Source organism: Pararge aegeria, chromosome 22 (assembly GCF_905163445.1).
Source record: "Pararge aegeria chromosome 22, ilParAegt1.1, whole genome shotgun sequence".
NCBI lineage: Eukaryota > Metazoa > Arthropoda > Insecta > Lepidoptera > Nymphalidae > Pararge > Pararge aegeria.
This window is the reverse complement of record NC_053201.1, coordinates 10,870,809-10,889,953: the sequence shown is the minus strand read 5'-3', so window position 1 is coordinate 10,889,953 and position 19,145 is coordinate 10,870,809. Positions and strand designations below refer to the sequence as shown.

The 19,145-nt window shown below is 38.4% G+C and overlaps 1 protein-coding gene across 3 annotated transcripts in view; it reads right to left on the bottom strand.

Moving 5' to 3' along the window:
• The window catches only part of LOC120633646 (atrial natriuretic peptide receptor 1), a 238,082-nt gene that overhangs the window by 20,948 nt on the left and 197,989 nt on the right, over window positions 1-19,145 (bottom strand). For all 3 annotated transcript variants that reach the window (XM_039903933.1, XM_039903934.1, XM_039903932.1), the window contains 2 exons: window positions 14,572-14,710; window positions 7,223-7,304 (listed from right to left, as the gene is read on the bottom strand). In XM_039903933.1, coding sequence (XP_039759867.1) covers window positions 7,223-7,304; window positions 14,572-14,710 — 221 coding nt within the window. The remainder of the gene's footprint in view (window positions 1-7,222; window positions 7,305-14,571; window positions 14,711-19,145) is intronic.

The window sequence follows — 19,145 nt, the reverse complement described above, 5'->3', positions numbered from 1 at the left end:
CGAATCGTAAAAGGCAAAACCAATAACATCGCTGATAAAGTCTCTGTGAAATGTGCCCTCTTTTATTACGGGGTGACATCGAAGGCATATTATGAGTGAATCTGTTTACGCATCTAACGCGATTCCGTTAATGGAGACATACGAAAGCTTTTTGGCAGTTTGTTTGAAAAAAATGAGCTTTATTTACTGAGGAGATTTCATTTTGTTTTCTTGATTTCGATTCACTGCAGGTTTTAAGAAGTGATAGCCTAGTGGGTAAGGCTTCGTCTTTTCAATTTTTGAGATCAAGTTCGAGCCCAGTTATGTGCGTTTTTTAAAAGAGGCAATTAAAATATCACTTGCTTTATAAGTTAAATGAAAACACCGTGGGGAAACCTGCATGCCTGAGAGTTCTCCATAATGTTCTCAACGACTTGTGTAGTCTACCAAACCCTTTTTACTTTGTGCAGAGCCATTTCATTTGACAGATGCACATTACACAAGATTTTTTTTTTTTTTTTACCATAGTTTATATATTTTTGTACTTGTGATTGTGTTAGGGTCAGTTTACCTTATAAATGTTAAAAATTGTTGCACTTCTAGTAGATAAGGATAAAATAGGCTATGATATAAGGACAGACGAAGATACGCAAGTAATACGCAAGTACTGGCATGGTAGACTACGGCCTTAACCCGTCTCATTCTGTAGTAGGTGGTAGTAGCTTGGCGGCAGAAATAAGCATGGCGTTAGTACTCCCATGAAAGAGATTATATAATATAACATTTTTTTTTTAGTTACAAGTTAGCCCTTGACTGCAATCTCACCTGGTCAGCAGTCTATGATGGTAGCGGGCCTGTAACTTGTTAGGGTGTGTGGTAGTCATACCCCTAATTGGTTTCCACGCGACATCGCACCGGAACATTAGATCGCTTAGCCAAAGCCTCCCACCAGACCAGACCAGGTAAAATTCAGAAATTATAAATGAAGTCAAATGGTCGTCAGGGAGATTCAGAGATAATACCTTTCATGCTGCATGTTCGAGGCTGCTCAAGATCGTATTATGTTATAACTAATCTCTATGTATGTTAGATACAGTCTTCTAAGGCGATTTCTGTCTCAATGGGCGAGTGGTTAGCATGTTTAGGAGGTCCTGGGTTCAAATGCCGGTTCGAAAAATATTAGGTATTGTGTATTTTTTGTTAAAGAATTTCCAATACCAGCCCGGGTTTGATCAATTGGCGCTGTCAATCTCCATGCGAGAGCAGGTTAAGCCGTCGGTCTCTGTTATTACCAATTACTTGTGATAGTAGTCGTTAAAGCCCACCAACCCGCATTTGAGTAGCGTGATGGTTCTATGCTCTTAAACCATTTCTACTCTTTATTTGCACACATTAGGTTACAGATGATGTAAAGATTTCCACACTCCAATAACACTGTTGTCTGTTTAATATCGCAGCAAAAGAACGATTTTGCTTTTATTCAGGCTAGAAGGAATCCCATATTTTTTAGATTGCTTCCGAAGCAAGAGTGAAAATAAATTCCGCCCGATCCCTATTTTGTATGGAAGTAGAAAAAACAAGTCCGCCCATACTTTTCGTTACTTTTCTGTTTCGATTATGGGAGCGGAAAAAATAGGAGCGTTGCCTTTATTAGGTGCTTATTTCGTTTCCGTCTTTTTGATAAATACTGTATAATTTTAGACCATTATTTTCACGGTTACTTGCGTATCTTCGTCTGTCCTTATATCATAGCCTTTTTTATCCTTATCTACTAGAAGTGCAACAATTTTTAACATTTATAAGGTAAACTGACCCTAACACAATCACAAGTACAAAAATAATAATCTATGGGAAAGAAGAAAAAAAATCTTGTGTAATGTGCATCTGTCAAATGAAATGGCTTTGCACAAAGTAAAAAGGGTTAAAAAAGATTATTTATTACATGTAATTTTTCTATAAACTCATGTGGAAAATTTCTTGTGTGTCTTGTGTGTCTATGTCCTTGTGTTCTGTGATACACAAAAAAAATGTAGCTCACGGGAATCGTACATTTTTCCGGGATTGTATTTATTCATTTATTAAAGTGCTCTATATAGTTCTTGGGGTGTAAGGGGGAGGCTAGTACCAGTCAGCCTCCCAAAATGCCAACCTCACCTGCACGTGGTGCACCCTGCCGTCTAACCGACGAGGCTCTGGCGACCGACAAGTGGCGGTATAACTACTTCAAATTGGCTAGACTGAATAAATGGCACAGACCGGTGTCGGGCAGCAGCGACGCCGGTGCGATCAGTCTAGCCCTGCGATGACCAACCCGCCTGCCCAGCGTGGTCATTACCGGGCAAATCTTTGTATGAATGGAGAAAAGAAAGCCACAGCCCCTAGTCCCCGGCAGCCCCGCTATTCCTGGCTCTGGCAGCGGTTATGGTAACGGCGGGGCAAGGGGTGTCAAGAATCTCCGGAAGAGATTCCGCTGCCAAACTCGACGACTGGACCTGGCAACGTATAACGCACGCACGTTGAGGACCGATGAGAAGTTAGTCGAGCTGGAAGAAGCAGTGAGCAAGTTGCGCTGGAGTATCATGGGTTTATCTGAAATCCGTAGAGAGGGGGAGGATACGATAATCCTAAAATCCGGCAACTTGTTCTACTACCGGGAGGGCGAACAACAGTCCCAAGGTGGTGTCGGATTCATCGTCCACAAATCCCTTGTCAACAACATTGTTCGAGTCGAAAGCGTGTCGAGCAGGGTAGCGTACCTTGTACTCAGAATAACCAAACGGTATTCCCTGAAGGTTATACAGGTCTACGCACCCACAACTGCGCACTCCGACGAGGAAGTAGAGGCATTGTATGAGGATATTTCGAAAGCCATACATGCCTCGAAAACCTACTACAGTGTTGTGATGGGGGATTTCAACGCGAGGCTGGGCAAGCGAAGCGGTGCAGAGCTGAGAGTGGGGCAATTTGGATATGGGCAACGGAACGAACGGGGCCAAATGCTGGCCGACTTTATGGAGAAGGAGGGCCTCTTTATGATGAACTCCTTTTTCGAAAAGCGGCCGCACAGGAAATGGACCTGGCTGAGCCCCGATGGTTCGACGAGAAATGAGATCGACTTTATCATGTCGACCAAACGGCATATATTCAATGATGTCTCTGTGATCAACAGGGTGAAAACCGGGAGCGATCACCGTATGGTAAGAGGCACATTGAATATAAATGTAAAGCTGGAAAGGGTCAGACTGGTAAAGTCTACGCTCCGGCCTACTCGTGCTCATATCCAAAACCCCGAGAGCTTTCAACTGGAGCTGCAAAACCGGTTTGATTGCCTGGACTGCGATTCTGTGGACGATCTTAACAACAGGCTTGTGGAAACTGTCCATACGGTTGGGTCCAAGTTCTTTAAGACCCACCGTAAACATAGAACCAAAAAGTTCTCAGCCCATACACTCGGGCTTATGGAGAAGAGACAAGAAATGAGACTACAGTCTTCAAAAGATGCGTCTGAATATCGGCGTATTAATAGACAGATCTCGAAGTTGCAGACGAAAGACTTGCGACACTTTAACACTGAGAAAATTAAAGTCGCCATTGAGCGCAACAAAGGCTCGAAAGTGTTCGCAAGAGATCTGTCTATCGGACAGAGCCTGTTGACTCGCCTGAAGACTGACAATGGTAGTCTCATATCTTCTAAACCAGAGATCCTGAGTGAGGTTGAGAAATTCTATGGACAGTTATACACCTCAACACAAAAGCCTGTTGAAAGTTTGGCTAAAGACCCTAGAGCCAAATTGACCCGACACTTCACTGAAGATATCCCGGACGTCAGCCTTTACGAGATTAGTATGGCTCTCAAACAACTTAAGAACAACAAGGCACCGGGTGATGACGGAATCACAGCAGAACTCCTGAAAGCGGGTGGAAAACCGATACTTAAAGTCCTTCAGCGGTTGTTCAATTCCGTCATTCATCAAGGCACAACGCCAGAGGCATGGCACAGGAGCGTGGTTGTTCTGTTCTTCAAAAAAGGTGATAATACCTTGCTGAAGAACTACAGACCTATCTCGCTGTTGAGCCATGTCTACAAGTTGTTCTCAAGAGTCATTACGAATCGTCTCGCGAATAGGTTCGACGACTTCCAGCCTCCTGAACAAGCCGGTTTCCGAAAGGGCTTCAGTACCATAGACCACATACATACGCTGCGGCAGGTTATACAGAAGACTCAAGAGTATAACCGGCCACTTTGCTTAGCGTTTGTGGACTATGAGAAAGCCTTTGATTCGGTGGAAACCTGGGCTGTGTTAAGGTCACTGCAGAGATGCCGAATTGACTACCGGTACATCGAAGTTTTGAAGTGTTTGTACAAAAACGCCACTATGTCAGTCCGTATACAGGACCAGACTACGAAACCGATCCAACTGCAGCGAGGAGTGCGACAGGGAGATGTTATCTCCCCGAAGCTGTTTACCGCTGCGTTGGAGGACGTTTTTAAGCTTCTGGATTGGAACGGGCTTGGCATCAACATTAACGGCGAGTACATCACTCAACTTCGGTTTGCCGACGATGTAGTCATAATGGCAGAGACTCTGGAAGACCTTAATGCGATGCTCAATGACCTCAGCAGAGTTTCTCAACAGGTGGGCCTTCGTATGAACATGAGCAAGACGAAAATTATGTCTAACGCTCATGTTGCGCTCCACCCAATAATTGTTGGGAACTCTGCACTCGAAATTGTAGACGAGTATATATACCTAGGACACACGATCCAGTTAGGTAGGTCCAATTTCGAGAAAGAGGTAAACCGCCGAATCCAACTCGGATGGGCAGTGTTCGGGAAACTTCGTGACATCTTCTCGTCCAAAATCCCCCAGTGCCTGAAGACTAAAGTCTTCGAACAGTGCGTGTTGCCAGTGATGACTTACGGATCAGAGACATGGTCGCTAACTATGGGCCTCATAAGAAGGCTCAGAGTCACTCAGCGGGCGATGGAGAGAGCTATGTTAGGAGTATCTCTACGTGATCAAATCAGAAATGAGGAGATCCGTAGAAGAACTAGAGTTACCGACATAGCTCAGCGAGTTGCGAAGCTGAAGTGGCAATGGGCGGGGCACATAGCTCGGAGAACCGATGGACGTTGGGGTCTTAAGGTGCTGGAATGGCGACCCCGCACCGGTAAACGCAGCGTAGGTCGGCCCCAAACGAGGTGGACAGATGACATCAGGCGAGTAGCTGGGAGCCGTTGGAGGCAAGCGGCCCAGGACCGTGCATTGTGGAACTCCCTACAAAAGACCTATGTCCAGCAGTGGACGTCAATTGGTTGAGATGATGATGATGATGATATAGTTCTATTCTACGCTAAAACCTATGTCAAAATTTTATCCAGATCCATACAGCTGATCTGGTGCAATTGAGTAACAAGCATCCTTCTATCGAAACTTTCGTATGCATAATATTGGTATGCGATTAATATCACCATAGATATTCCTGCTCCCATTGCGCCATAGGAATAAGCCTGGATGATGGTAAGAGACATGGTGGATTGACATTGGTTCCCTGGGAAGGGGACGTGTGCTCTTGTGGGACGCAGCATGCATTGACACATTCGCCTCATCTCATATCACGGAGACAGCATCAAGACCAAGATCCGCAGCTGAGATGGCAGAAAACTGCAAGACGCGATGCCTCTCTTATAGAAAGCTACATATTTGTTCCGTTTTCCGTGGAAACTAAGTGCAAAAAATGCTTGCGAGACCTTATACCATGGTTGATTGACTCATCTAGTGACAGAAGTGGTCGTTGACCAAAGTAACAGCCTGACTGTTCAGCGTGAAAATGCATCCAGAATTACCTTTACAGGATTTGGTTAAGTTATAATATTTTTATAAGATTATCAATAAACATGAATTTGAAAAAATCTTAATTAGGTAAACGTAACCGTCAAAAAAATATATCTAACCAGCTTTTGCCCGCGGCTTCGCTCACGTTAAGTTCAATTATTTATTTGGTAAATTTTATGGTTTAAAAAATGTCTTGCTGCTAATAGAAAAATATGAACGTAAATTATTAAAAAAATTAGAGACCATCATGTAAATTTTCATCCTCTATTTGATGCCATTGGAATTGCAATATTTAAAATTTGTGACAGACATTTTTTTTATTAGGTTTAGTGAACAGTGTTTGTGTGCTAAATTTCAGCCCGATCCGTCAAGTGGTTAGAGTTGTGCGTTGATCAGTCAGTCAGTCACCTTTCCCTTTTATATATATACCTAATTAAAGATTTAGCGGGCTTTTGGCTGTATATAATTTTTTTTATCTCCACTTTATTAGTTCAGTGTACAATAACCACGCCACGAACCGTCCTTCCCTTTTCTTCAACGTAATTCCAATCCATCTTTTGCAAACCATTTGTGCTCTCCTCACGTACTTGCGCTATGTTATCATATTAGCGGGAATATCGTATACAATACCGAAAACAATCCGCACTACTAGGATTTTTGAATCATTACGATGTTTCTAAATGTGTTTGGTTAGGTTGTCCTTCCTTTACGCCCAAACTAAACAAGTTGGCATAGAGTTAGTTGAATGGACGGAGAGTAAGTGTAAAATCGTAATGAACGCGAACAAAGAACGAGGGCCACAGCTAGAACAGCTATAAAACTATGTTTTTCCAGGCTAAACGGAACGGCTGAATCGATTTTGATAATTTTATCGTTTGCTTTAGGAAATAAGTTTAAGAAAAACTTGTTTAAATGTTCCTCCTTCGGCCCTGAATCTAGTTTATTGCGTAAATTGAGTTGATCTTGCTTTATAGAGTTTCATTTCAACAATGAAACCAAGCATAATCAGATTAACCATTTTTTAAAGTAAACTTTATTGGCATAGATTATTTGGCTCTTAAAGTGATATGGTATACAAGTTTTGTATGTGAGAGTTTGTAAGCACAGCTATCGCGATAAATTCTTGGAAAAAAAAATGTGGTATCATATCGATATCAGAAGTAGGTACATGGTTGAATTTTGTGCAACCGTTACTAATTCTTTTAAAAAGGATGTACAGAAATAGTTTTCGTACTCATGTAAACTCCGTGGACAAAATGCGTCTGCAATGCATTAATCTTTCGTCATGTTTCTGTTTTTAATTTATTTTTGTATACGTTTATGATGTGGTATATAAATAAAGAGTTAAATCTAAACAGTTGGATAAATGCAACATATACAAAATAAATTATTATTTATATACGTACCTGTAAATAAATACAGACAGCGTAGCCAGTAGGACGACGACTGAACTCAGCACGATACTCAAAATGGCGTACACAGGCAGAGCTGAAACAAAAGGGTTTGTTTAAAAAATTGCTTGTATCCGTGAGTTTAGTAAACTCAATACTGTTTTTATTTTTTTTATTTTATAACAATAATTGCCAATCAGAGGCCCCAGGGATGGTAAGTTTTCCACTTGCATCAATATGTAAACACATTGCCGTACCACTAGAGGGCACGGGATCCTCCCACAATGGGAAGGGTTTAGGCCACAGTCCACCTAAATGGCATATTTGGTTGCTACACAGACCTATGGGAACATATTTTTTATAAATTTTTTATTAGTATTTTTACCTACACTTGGAGGAATTATCAATTTAAGAAATTTAAAATGCATATAAAAATTTTCGGAACCGACAGGATTTGAACCTGCGACTCTCGGGCAATCGCGCCTGAGCGTTTTCATCAATTAAGCTACGGCTCTCCTACCGTCGCTGCCGAAAATTAGTATATGCCTTTCACATCAGTCTTATAGCGACTGTACTATGAGAACATTATGGACAACATTCAGCTGTGCAGTTTTCCTTCACCTTTTAAGTAAGTGATATATTAATTCCTTAAAACACACATAACTTTGAAAAGTTAAAGGCGTGCTGGCTTCGAACTCAGCCCCCCGAAAGTGGCGCTGAAGTCCACTAGGCCAACAACGCTTACGATTGCTTCTGAACAAAGAACATCTTCGTAGGGCATGCAAAAAACACGTTCAAAGAAGAGTTTATTCAGTCTTCACAGCATTCGGGTAGTAAATATCGGTATAATTATTTCAAAACCAATTTCAAGCCCCAATGCAGATTATTTACTGCTCTACCTCACAATAATATTAAAGCAGACAGTAACCGTGATACTAATTATACATTAATAACAATAATTTGTTGAATATAATAAATTATTCTGTTCCCAATTTCCAGAGAGGATACCTTTTGCAACTCATGTTTACTTTGCGAGATCATCCAGAATCCTCCGAAGATTTGTGTTTATCTTAACAAGAAATCTCTTGAAATATTATTAGGCATAGTCACGTATTTGTTAAGTAATTCCGAACAATATTGATGGAGGTTCAAAATAATAGTTTATTAGTGTACTACGGGCTTACGGCCGCTTAAAGCAATATTGTTTTGATATGCTCTTGTTTGAATTTTGGTATTCTTAATTTAAGGGCATAAATCTATATCATAAAAATGCAATTATATACTGTTTTAATATGGCGCTAAACAATGTTTTTTTTTATATATAAAGATGTTAGTAAGCTCCTTGATATAAGGGCTGCCTCAATTGTGTACTTCTCATGTATGTTTGTTTTTATGTTTGTAACCGACTCCTTTAGTCTTCATTTTGACCCTCTTTAAACGGTTCGATTTCGTTCAAACTTTGAAGATATATCGAGGACCGATTATAACACACTTGATAAGATTATTAGATTTTTTAATTTGCGAATTAAGTTTTTTGTTAATTTATATGATTTTGATTTATACTCGATAAGTCAGGAATGATGTTAATTTTTATTTCTAATCAATATCTATAGCCGATTTCTTTAATATTAACAAATTCTATGGTGAATGTGTTACTGATTAATTTTGCTCTAATATAAATAATACTTTAACAAAAACTAGAAAAACACGCTTTAAAACTAACCAAAACTAAGAAATTAGTTTGGTCTTTTATGCCAAAGTTTTGCCATTGTACACCAAATTAAAAAAAACAAGCATTAAAAAAATACAGGTTAGGATGTACACAAAATAATACTTAAATAATAAACATAAATTGCAAAAATAAATGAATAATATTAGATTAAATAAATATACTTACTTCAAATACGTACACATACGTACACGCATACGTACACACACGTTTGTTACGCTTTCACGCGAAAACTACTGAACCGATCTTCATGAAAGTTATTATACATATTTTTAGAGGCATAGGAAATAATATAGTATACTTTTCATTGAATCAAAAAATTACGTAAGATAAAAAAAAATTTATGTTATGTTATTAATAATGTTAATAACACTAGCTCTTATACTAGAACAAGTATATATAGGTTAGGTTTCGCTTTATTATATGTCCGTTAAATTAATTTTGCCTAACGAAACGTTAGAGCACAATAGGTTTCTGAAAGGAAAAATTGCGCACAATAAAAGTGTAGATGCGCTAATTAAAGATTTTTTGTCGTAAAAGATATGCCGTCTGGAGCTGTCGGTCTTTGATCGCAAAAACAATTAATTTAGCTGAATACATTGAGTTGAAATACCCTCGGCGGCCTTGGAGATTCCATCGCAGGCCCGTCACAAAAACGAAATGCAATAAACATGAAAGCTTAATTTGCTCTTATCTGCGAAACCCAGACGAATCTGGTCTGGTCTGGAAGGTGTATTTTAGAAAAAAGTAGGTCAAGTGCGAATCGGACTTGCACGTCAAAGGTTCCGTACCTTTGTACATAATATCATTGTCTAATAGAAACGCTGGAGGCGCTGTAAAAAGTAGACATATAGTAACTTTCTAATTTAAATACATTTTAAGAATATTAACAACCGTTTACATACAGAAAAAAAATGGGCATAAAACTTAAATATATATAAATTCAAATTCATTTATTTCAAGGAGGTCTACTTTTGAAACGTCAAGTATGTATGTTTGTAGTGACTCTACCACTATTTTTTTTTTAATTTCATTTTCATTATGTAGAACTCTCAGGCATGTTTCCTCACGATTATTTCCTTCACCGTTAAATCAAGTGATATTTTTATTACTTAAACTACTAAACGCAGATAACTTAGAAAAGTTAGAGGTGCGTGCTGGGATTCGAACTCGACCCCCGAAAGTGAAGTCGAGTTCCTACCCAATGCGCTACCACCGCTTAAGTTAGGTAATTATCGCAAAATGTTTACTTTTAAATAAAATTGGTTGCCTGTAAAGTCGGTATACGGGCGAAAGTTTTACGTGACAACGACTTTGAGTGGTAAAATAATTTTAATGTGAATATTCATTCGTATAGTAGGAAGAAGGATGAAATAATAGTAACAATTTAAAACATTTATTTATACAAAGAATTATATTTAAAACATTATTTTTACAAAGAATCTCGCACTGAATTTCATATTAACAAAATTTTATTTTTACCTTTACACATACATACGTATTTATATACAAATATACATACAATAACTTGCAATACATTTGCGTACAATGAAACAGCGTTTACTATAAAGGGACGCGTGCCTTTCACTTTTTATGTCTGTCTCTCTCGCTCTTAGGCGGGCTAACCATGCCCGAGTGGAAGGGACGCGTGCCTCTCACTCGCTCTCATTGTGAGCGCATAACGTGAGCGGAGCGTAACGCAGTTTCTTGAAGTGTCACCCGGCAAACCAATTTATAAGACGTTGTCACGTCAAAACACACATACATGTTACATTACGGTAGATTTGTAACGCACTTTGAGATTTTGTTTATTTTTTTTTAAAACTATTCTGTTCTTTTTGAGTAAAAAATGTCTTTAAGCCGACCATAATTGACAACTACGTAATGAGAACGTGGTCATAACCAACTCGACTATTGACTAACTGAAGTTGAATTTAATTCAAAGTAATATTCAAAACATTTCAATCGCAGGAACATCCGTTAATAAGCAAGCGAGGCTCTTGTAATATCCGGTTCCTTTAAATTCGAACGAGGTTTGAATGAGTCGCCGTCTCCTCACAAAATAATTATTGTTAAACAAGCTTGACTTCAGGGATTTATATAAACGTTTGCTTGAATTTTCTGCCTTTATTTGCACTTACAAAGTAGCTACTTTTATGTACAAGGCTAATAATTTTACGGTAGTTATGGTCAAACGCTCAACCGCACCAAGAAAGATCTTTTAGATTCTTTTAGTAGTGTAACCACCTCACCACCTTAGGTGATTGTGATACCTGTAACTTATATGCGTTACTCGAAAATTTTTACGGTAAATTATTACAGTATTAGTGTTAGAGACCGAATACAGGTTAGCTAATCAGCCAAGTTTTAAAACACTAAAGCAGTACTAGTAGAGCTATTGAAGTGAAACTTCTTTAGAATCGTTGTGATTTCAAACCGGATGCAACGGAAAAAACGACAGGTAAGAGACACGAAAAAACCTGTATTTGGAGGTCTCGCTCTTACGGATACAAAGTTTTCACATATACTGATAACATGACTTAACCAATTTATTACGTTTTATCCTTTTTTTTTTTTGAATTTTCAAAATCAATCATAATATATGTGTTTGTGTGGGTATTTGCATCTGTGAGTGTGTGCTCTGTCTCGTCGTCGTCGTCTGTAATGATAATGTTTAGTGCCTGCGAAAGTGGCATTTTTAGCTTTTCTTAGTTTTTTTTTTTAATTACTCCAATTGTTATTGAGGAATGTTTAGAAAACTAAAAATAAAAATCATTAAATTCTTGCGGATCTAATAGCTACCGCGAGTTAGTGCGCGTTGCTTTCAGCCTTTTAAAAATGCCTGCGGGGACCGTTTACTTTTATTACTATTACCGTTTACTATTACTTCGTTTGCTCGGCTCCTTGCAGTCGTTATGGTAAATCTCTTTATAAAAATACTTATAGCCTTTATAATCTTCTTTAAGATATAGGCTATAAAAGGTAAATCTAACTAGATGTTCCGAAGATTAGCGAGTTCAAAGAAATAATTAAAAATACAGAATATACAGATATACAACACTGTATTAATATAATGTCTTGTATAATGTTTAATGTCATCTTTCGTGTTTTAGCTATCCTTAAATTATACAATTCTTGACGACCTACCTGGTGCGCGCTGTGAATTTAAGTAGGAGGTCTCGGGTTCGATTCCCGGCAGGGAAAATTTGGGATTTTATAGTTTTAGAATTTTCTCTGGTCTGTTCTGGTGGCCAGTTACCGACAAAGACGTGCCGCTAAGCGATTTAGTGTTCCGGTGCGATGTCGCGTACTCCACTACATACACTCTAATAGGTTAGACAGCTACCATCTTAGACTGCATCATCACTTGCCACCAGTTGAGATTACAGTCAAAAGCTAACTTATAGTGGAATAAAAAGAAAACATCTAGTTCGTGGAAGTGGCCCTGCCATACTTACGAGATGTAAAATTATTAAATAAATAAATTTTGACGATGAGGGCCATGGAATGGACTAGCGAACTTCATACACGCACAATAGCACTGCCTACCCTAAAATTTATATATAACTCGTATAAGCAGAGGATTTTTGGTAAGAAACCCATCGAACGCCACTGGAATAGACAATATATTAATCTATTCACATCTTATATGAAAAGAAATGAACTTTTATAAGTGTTACAAGTAAGTACAATACAAATAAAATAAGGATTCATTTAAAACAAAAAGCATTTTTAAAATCCGCCGCCAATAGAAAACGTGATACATCTGCGGTGAAGGAGATTAGCGATTCAAAAGGCGCTCGCTACTTTAATTTCTACGAGTCGTTGCTTCAACGAGACACCCTATTACACCGTGTCCCTCTAGATAGTAAATTGTGGTAGTAAATTGAGTTACCAATGACCTATTTCTAAACGGCACACAAAAGGAAAGTTTTCAACTGCCTTCAAGATAAAATAAAGTTGGAATTTTCTTGAGAAATGTGCTACTACTTTACTACTCATATTCTCCTGGTATCCAGTGACCCCATTTGACATTAGGTTGTTAAGTTGTAAGAACTACGGTTATATTTTTATATCTCATTAACTAGGATACTCTCTAATTTACTAGGATGTGAATAGGACTGAGGGAGACTGAGAAGAAAATAATAGATGCTCTTGAGATGTGGTGCTGGAGGAGAATACATAAATTCTCGACGAACTCAGCATCAAACAGCGCCTATCTTCTGCAGTTCAAGCGCTAATTCTCAGTTTCTTCGGTCACGTGTCCATGCGTAATGACGTGTCCATTGAGCGTCTTGTGGTTAAAGGGAAAGTAGAAGGTACCAGAGTACGCGGTAGATCACCGATTAGATGGACGGACAAAGTGAAGGCCGCAATCGAGGCTCCTCTACATGAATGCGCAAGAAAGGCAACCGTTAGGGTAGAGTGGCGACGGATTGTTAAGCGAGCTACAACACCTAGATGACAACCACGACCAGTCTGTCAAGACTGTCACGACTAAGAAGAAGAAGAAGAAGAAATAAAAGCCAGTGGTTCCGAAACATGGTCACAGTGGCTTACTCTGGGTCTCATAAGAAAGGCTCAGAGTTACTCGGCGGGCCATGGAGAGAACTTAACTCCAAGTATGTCAACGTGATAAAATCAAAAATGAAGACATAGAAGAACCAGAATTACCGACATATCTCAACGAGTCGCGAAGCTGAAGTGGTAATGGGCGGGGCACCTAGCTCGGAGAACAGATGGACGTTGGGGTCCCGAGGTGCTGAAATTGCAGCCCCGCACTGATTCGACCCCCAACGAGTTGAATGATTAAAAACACTTCGACCTCAGTACTTTCTAAATACCTCGAAGCTGAGTTTAAAATCATCTTATTCTCTGTAAAATATTATATTTAACTCCAATGTGAATTTCAAACACTTCATCAACTTTATGAAGCGACCGTGTAATAGGATGTTTGGCTTATCTCATGAAATTCAATTAAAAATATCCTTAAGCTACTCACGAGAACAACATGGAAAGGATTTTGTAATCACTAACTGACCATAATATTATTTCTCACAAATAGATCAACTTATATTAAGAAAGAGTGTCGATGATACTGACAAAAACTTTTGGCGCACCGCACTTATATTTTTCCATAGGTACTAAGTTAGGCTGAACCATCACGCTGTGAGGTGAAAGGCTCGGTCGCGTGAACTCGGGACTGCCCGGTGTACCCGAGCGAGAAAGATACAGTCGGCTGCTCTTCGCTGTTACAAAACAGCGAAGTGTGATTAGTATATTCAATTCATACGATTTTGTTAATTTAAATAGTACGTAATAATAATTATTTTAACAATTAGGTATTTTGTTTACATTGTGAGGTTACGTTGTTTAGTTAGCGGTATATCGTGCTAATATTATATTGTGAAAAAACATTATAAACATTAGTTATTTTTTTCTCTTCTGCCGTGCGGTGTTAAGCACATACCCCTTCGTCGGCTAAAAATATATTTTTTTTGTACTACATATTATGATAGGCAAACCCAGAGGTAATTTATTAAGATATAATTCAAACTCTCCTCCGTATTGTGTCATATACTCGTAAGTTATAAGTATTCTAAGCACCAAAGTAAAACAATTCAAAATCACTTACAGTTATCAGGACAGAGGGAGCCATCAAAGCCACATGTGGGGGTATCAGGTGGGTGGGTAGACCGCCCGCCCGCCCAGTGGATAGGGCGGTTCTCCACGAACTGAAGTGAAGAGTTAGCCGCTACGTACGTTGCAACCACCTGTAAAAACCTCTTGGTTAATGTTTTGAATACCTTAACCCACAGACAAACTGTACACTGTCTCAACAGAGATAACATAGTTAAATTTATTTTTTTGACGATTGGCGTAGTGGGCAGAAACCCTGCGTTCTGAGTCCAAGGCCGTGGGTTCGATTCCCACAACTGGACAATATTTGTGTGATGAACATAAATGTTTTTCAGTGTCTGGATGTTTATTATAAGTTTTTATGTATTATTCATAAAAATTATTCATCACTTATCTTAGTACCCAGAACACAAGCTACGCTTACTTTGGGACTAGATGGCGATGTGTGTATTGTGGAAAAAAAAATTTATAAAAGAATGAAAAAAAAAATTGGTTTGTTTATTTAAAAGCGAGATATGCGCCGAACATTTATGGCGCCGGTATTCGGAAGGTAGCGTACATGTTAGAACCTGTTTACGCGGCAAAACAATGTAATGGTGAACCGAATAATTCGGCCGAAAATCCAGTCTGGTAAAGGTTAAATCGTATAATATTCGGTATTAGGTTATTCGGTGAAACTACTATTCAACGAATCTCTATTAAGAACAATGTTTTAATATAAAAAGCTATATAAAAGAAAAGTGACTGATGAAAATGAATGATTTGGTGGAAAGGTGTTAAACTGAACGCACGATGATTGCTGACTGCCTCCCCAAGGCCCTAATGAAGCCCAAACACACACGTTTCCTCGCTGCTATGGGCTTGCGTTCAATGGAGGATGTTAAACTGAACGTAACCACTTAAAACTTTCTATGTAGTCTATGAATCAATAGATTGTCAATTGTCAGCGTATCTGTTTTGTATCGTCCTTGTCTGTGCTCGAATTTAAAATGGTCCACATCATTACTCTCGACGTTGTTTTATTTTCTTATTTCTATTATATAAGTTCAAACTTCAAAATAGTTTGCAACAAAAGGAAAAACATAAGCTATTTTTGGCGCAACGGTGAGCGCTGTAAATTTGGAGGCCCAGGTTCGATTCCTCGCAAAAGCAATTTAGGAATTTATAATTTCTAAATTTTCTCTGGTCTGATCTGGTGGGAGGCTTTGGACGTGGCCAGTTACCACCCTACCGACAACGACGTGCCGCTAAGCGATTTAGTGTTCCAGTGCGATGTTGCGTAGAGACCGATTAGGGGTATGACTACCATACTCTTTAACAGGTTAGCCCGCTACCATCTTAGACTGCATCATCACTTATCACCAGGTGATATTGCAGTAAAGGGGTAACTATTAGTGGAATAACCTTATAAATAAATATTTCACCCCCAAAGGGAGGGGTGAAATAGGGGTTCAAAATTTGTAAAATAGGGGTTGACAAATGAATTAACGTGAGCGAACCAGCAGGTATTAAAACTTACCTGTATACCAAGAGCCTTATTATTAAACGTCGGTATACTATGTTTATCTTTCGAAGGAAGAACACTGCGTGACCATGCATTCGCTTTGTAACATTTATTACTAAGTATCAGGGTTAATACAAACATACAACCTTAAATACGCAGCGAGTGAAAAAATATCAAGAGAAAAAAAATTCCAAAGCATATCATCATGTTTATATTTTCATTTATCTATCCTAATAAGAATTTTTTTATCAAATCAGTGAACCGAAAAATACATGAGGTTTTTACACATTAGCACCGAATTTACGAGATGTCAGGCGTATGTGTCGTACAGCGAAAACTAATATGATTACAGGTGAAATAGAAAATTATTATTACTATTTTCGGATAAGGGGTTCTATTTTGCAATATGTTTTTGAGGTTAAAACTTCTTTTGGCGCAGCGCACATAGATTTTTCTGTAGATAGTAAGTTAGGCTGAACCGTCACGCTCTGAGGTGACAGACTCTTTTTTTAAAAATCTTATTACGAGTTAGCCTTTGTGGGCAAATGATGATGTAATTAAGATGGTAACGGGCTAACCTGTTAGGGGTATAGCAATTAAGTTAAACCCGTACCCAGAATCGGTTTCTACGCCACATCGTACTGGAACGCTAAGTGCCACGTCTTTGTCAGTAAGGTGGTAACTAACGACAGCCAAAGCCTCCCACCAGACCATTCCAAAATTAAAAATTCCAAAATTATAAATTCCAAAATTGGGGCAATTTGGGAATTTATAATTTTGCCTGGGGTCGAACCCGGCACAACCACAGCGCTCCCCGCTGCGCCAAAAAGGTCGTCAAGTGTGCGACTGGTGTAGGAAAATAAACGAATTCTGGATAATATTACCTAGAAATACTACTAGAGAAAATATATTAATTAACTTTCATGAGGTAAATCAAACTTTTTGCTTATTAAAACAAGCAAAGTACGAGCTCGAACGAAGTAATTAAATATCATTTTAATCTTCACTTCGGATAAGATTAGTTAAAATTACTGGTGCTTCAAAAATAATAATTTATCGACTTAATTTAAAACGTAAGAGAACTGTTTGTATCGTTTTAGTCAGTCAGTGCCAAATACTTTTCCGCCCAAGCGTCCACCCGTCTCTTAATATTTTGCGACTTTTAAGCTACTATTTTCCTAAATGCAGAAATATAAGGCACCGACAGACCGACAGTTAATCCAAGATAATCCCGTGGCTTCACTTCTGTCGGACATGACGAAAAGAGGAACGCGCTTTTACCAAATAATTATTATGGTGCAAAGCACCGTAAAGCAAATAGGAGTTCATGCTTGCTAAACCTAACTTTGCTTTGCTATGATACTGTCTGATATTTATTCTTGTCCCCGCTCCGTCAGTCAGTCACCTTGCCTTTTATTTATATAGATTTTACTTATATTGCTGTTTTGTAAAGAACCACGAGTGTGTTTCCGACATTTTGCTCTATTAGCGAACTCTCTCCAGCAAATGAGATCATTATGATTGGTTGATGGGCTTATAGCTGAAGGGTGCTGACCTACATACGAATAGGGAAGTCAAGTGCTTTCCACTTAACGAGATTGATATTATGTTAATTAGAACGGTAATTAGCATTTTGGATAGGCGTTCTAAGTTATTTACAAATACTTCACTTTCTAAGCAGACAATTATACTATCAGTATCCTCAGTCCCACTGCTGGAAACAGTTCCCTCTGGCATAGGACAAAGTGAATCAGAGCATTGCTATAGCTGTTCTTATGTAGGCCGATTGGCGCAGTGGGCAGCGACCCTGCTTTCTGATTCCAAGGCCGTGGGTTCGATTCCCACAACTGGAAAATGTTTGTGTGATGAACAAGACATTTTTTCAGTGTCTGGGTGATTATATGTATATTATTAGTATTTATGCATATTATTCATTGAAATATTTGTCTGTCCATCTTACTACCCATAACACAAGCTACGCTTACGTTGGGGTTAGAAGGCGATGTGTGTATTGTCCAGGTATATTTATTTATATTGCGCCAATCGACCGACTTGTATGAAAATGCCCATATAATCTCTTAAGAACAGAAAATAACAAAAATTCAGTCAAGCCGTTTAATACCACACTTAACTTTTATATAGCTATCCAGAAGAGTGTTACTATATTTATGTAGCTTTCGACTGTAATAATTTCAACATTGGAAGTAAGAATAAACTTACAGTGCAATATACTAGGTTACATAAAATCCATAATTTGTTTAATGGAAATTGCATACAATTCTACAATAAGCTACCCATTGACATCTTGGAGATGCCTCTTAAAAAGTTCAAAGTTTGTATTAAACGTAAGCTTATAGAAAAGTCCTATTATAGTATAAAGGACTACGTAATCGATAAAAAAGCTTGGGTGTGAATGATTGCTCTAACCAGGTTGCTATTCTAATAATTTTAAATGACAATGTGAGATGGCGATAACAAAAAAAAACACCCGGCTAAGTTTGTTGTGGGCTTTTTCTTAGAACAGGCCGCGTTTGGAACCCTCGTAGCTTTAGTTTTAAGTTAACGAATATGGTTATCGCATAAGGTTACGCATCAAAAGGCCTACTTGAATAAATATACTTTTGACTTTGACTTTGTCTTTGACTTTAGATTCGTTTTATAAAAGGAAATTAATATCGGCTTTAATTAAATTAAGTTATTATGACGGTTGATTGGCGCAGTTTGCAGCGACCCTGCTTTCTGAGCCCAAGGCCGTGGGTTCGATTTCCACTATTGAAAAATGTTTGTGTGAATGCATGAATGTTTTTCAGTGTCTTGGTATTTATATGAATATTCTAAGCATTTATGTATATAATTAATAAAAATATTCATCAGTTTTCTTAAATTCAAATTCAAATTCAAAATTCAAATTCTACATAAATTTGACCCGAATTCCACATCGGTGGGATAAAATAAATTATAAATCTACTAACGAAATTAGGCTTAACCCAAATGTTTTAAGGAAACCCTTTTATACGGGGATAATCACAAGCTATCTTAGTTGCCCATCGGGCCTCTTGCTCCGC